Genomic DNA, 1,455 nt, shown 5'->3' with positions numbered 1-1,455 from the left:
AAATGGAAGAAGATGTAAATGATGGCCATGAAACAGATGATGAACAAGAAGAAGAAGTAGAAAGCGTGCTCACTCTTTCCACCCGCAGAATACCACCCATCTATATCTACGAAGTCCAAAAACCGTACACGCTAATCAAAACTATCAGCCACGTGCAAGGTCCCGCCAGTGGTGCACCCCACCAAGGATTCCCTGAAAATCCATTGCAAAACAATGGAAGACTTCACAAAAATCGATGCATACTGCTCCCAGACCAAACGCTCCTACTCCACTGAGTTGCCAAAGACAATGCGGCCAATGAAAGTGGTGCTACGGAAGCTGCCAATTGACACCGAAATCCCGGACATTCGTACTGCCCTGCAAGAAGAAGGTTTCACACCCGCCGACATTTCTCAAATGACAGGAAGAGCAGACGCCCAGGGCAACCGCCCCAAATTCCCGCTGTTCTTGGTCAGTCTCCCCAAAACTGAAGTAAATGCACGAATATATGAACCGCGCACCCTGCTTTGCTGTAGGGTCATGGTTGAACCCTACCGAGGCACTGAGCTGCTACAGTGCTATCGGTGTCAGCGAACCGAGCACTCACAAACTACGTGCCAAGCCACAGCAAGATGCGTCAAATGTGGGGGCCCACACCACACAAGAGAGTGTCCAAAAACCAACAGAGACACGCCAGCCACTTGCGCAAACTATGGAGGGAAACACCCCGCAAACTACCAGGGATGCGCATACCTCAAGGCCGCCAAAGCACGGAAAAGCAACCCAAGCAACGCAACCTCCAACCAGCGCACCAACCAGAAGAGGGCTAGTCAACCACCCAAGAAAGAGCCGCCCGGGGACCCCACCCCCCACCAATAGCTCCCCCACCACCAGGCAGCAGCAAGACACAAGAAACACCTGCAGAGAAATCCAGATCAACCAACGCCCAAGAACCAAGAGATAAAGCTGACCCTCCCAAGGGAACCAAGCCCGCAGCCAGCGAACGCACCACTGACACCAGGCCAGCACCGTCTAACGCATCGACCGACACGACCAGCAGTGAACCATTCTTGGCCTCCACCATCAAGGAAGTCATGCAGCTCTTCCACGGACTTAACATCAAGTCATTCCTCACGAAACTAAAGTCAGGACTACAGAAAATCTCCACCGAAACCGATCCAATAGTTAAAATGACGACACTCCTGGAAGTCTTTGCAACACTCGTTGATGATGGCTCGGCCTAAACACCATATTACCAGGCATGTACGTGTAGTGAGCTGGAACGCTGCAGGCATTAAAGACAGTAAAGAAGAACTCACCGACTTCCTCACCCGGGAGGGGATCGACGTTGTGTTCCTCCACGAGACCTACCTCCACGAACCAACACCCTTCAAAATAAGGAACTACACGTTGCACAGGACAGACAAGCAAGGACCAAGGGGCGGCACAGGAGTCCTAATTAAGCAGCAAATTCCA

General features: G+C 51.9%; 1 protein-coding gene across 1 annotated transcript; it reads left to right on the top strand.

Moving 5' to 3' along the window:
* The first annotated feature begins 213 nt into the window (after positions 1-213).
* On the top strand, positions 214-858 carry LOC145689499 (uncharacterized). The gene has a single exon (XM_081763670.1). The coding sequence runs from the start codon at positions 214-216 to the stop codon at positions 856-858; it is 645 nt and encodes a 214-aa protein (XP_081619796.1).
* Positions 859-1,455: the final 597 nt, after the last annotated feature.

The sequence above is a fragment of the Thermobia domestica genome, chromosome 7 (assembly GCF_964235325.1).
Source record: "Thermobia domestica chromosome 7, izTheDome1.hap1.1, whole genome shotgun sequence".
Classification (NCBI taxonomy): domain Eukaryota; kingdom Metazoa; phylum Arthropoda; class Insecta; order Zygentoma; family Lepismatidae; genus Thermobia; species Thermobia domestica.
The sequence above is the reverse complement of the archived record's forward strand: the minus strand, read 5'-3'. Positions and strand labels throughout refer to the sequence as shown.

Bases quoted from the DNA above. Each gene is read 5' to 3' on its own strand.
- LOC145689499 (XM_081763670.1), top strand. From the start codon at position 214: ATGGAAGACTTCACAAAAATCGATGCATACTGCTCCCAGACCAAACGC.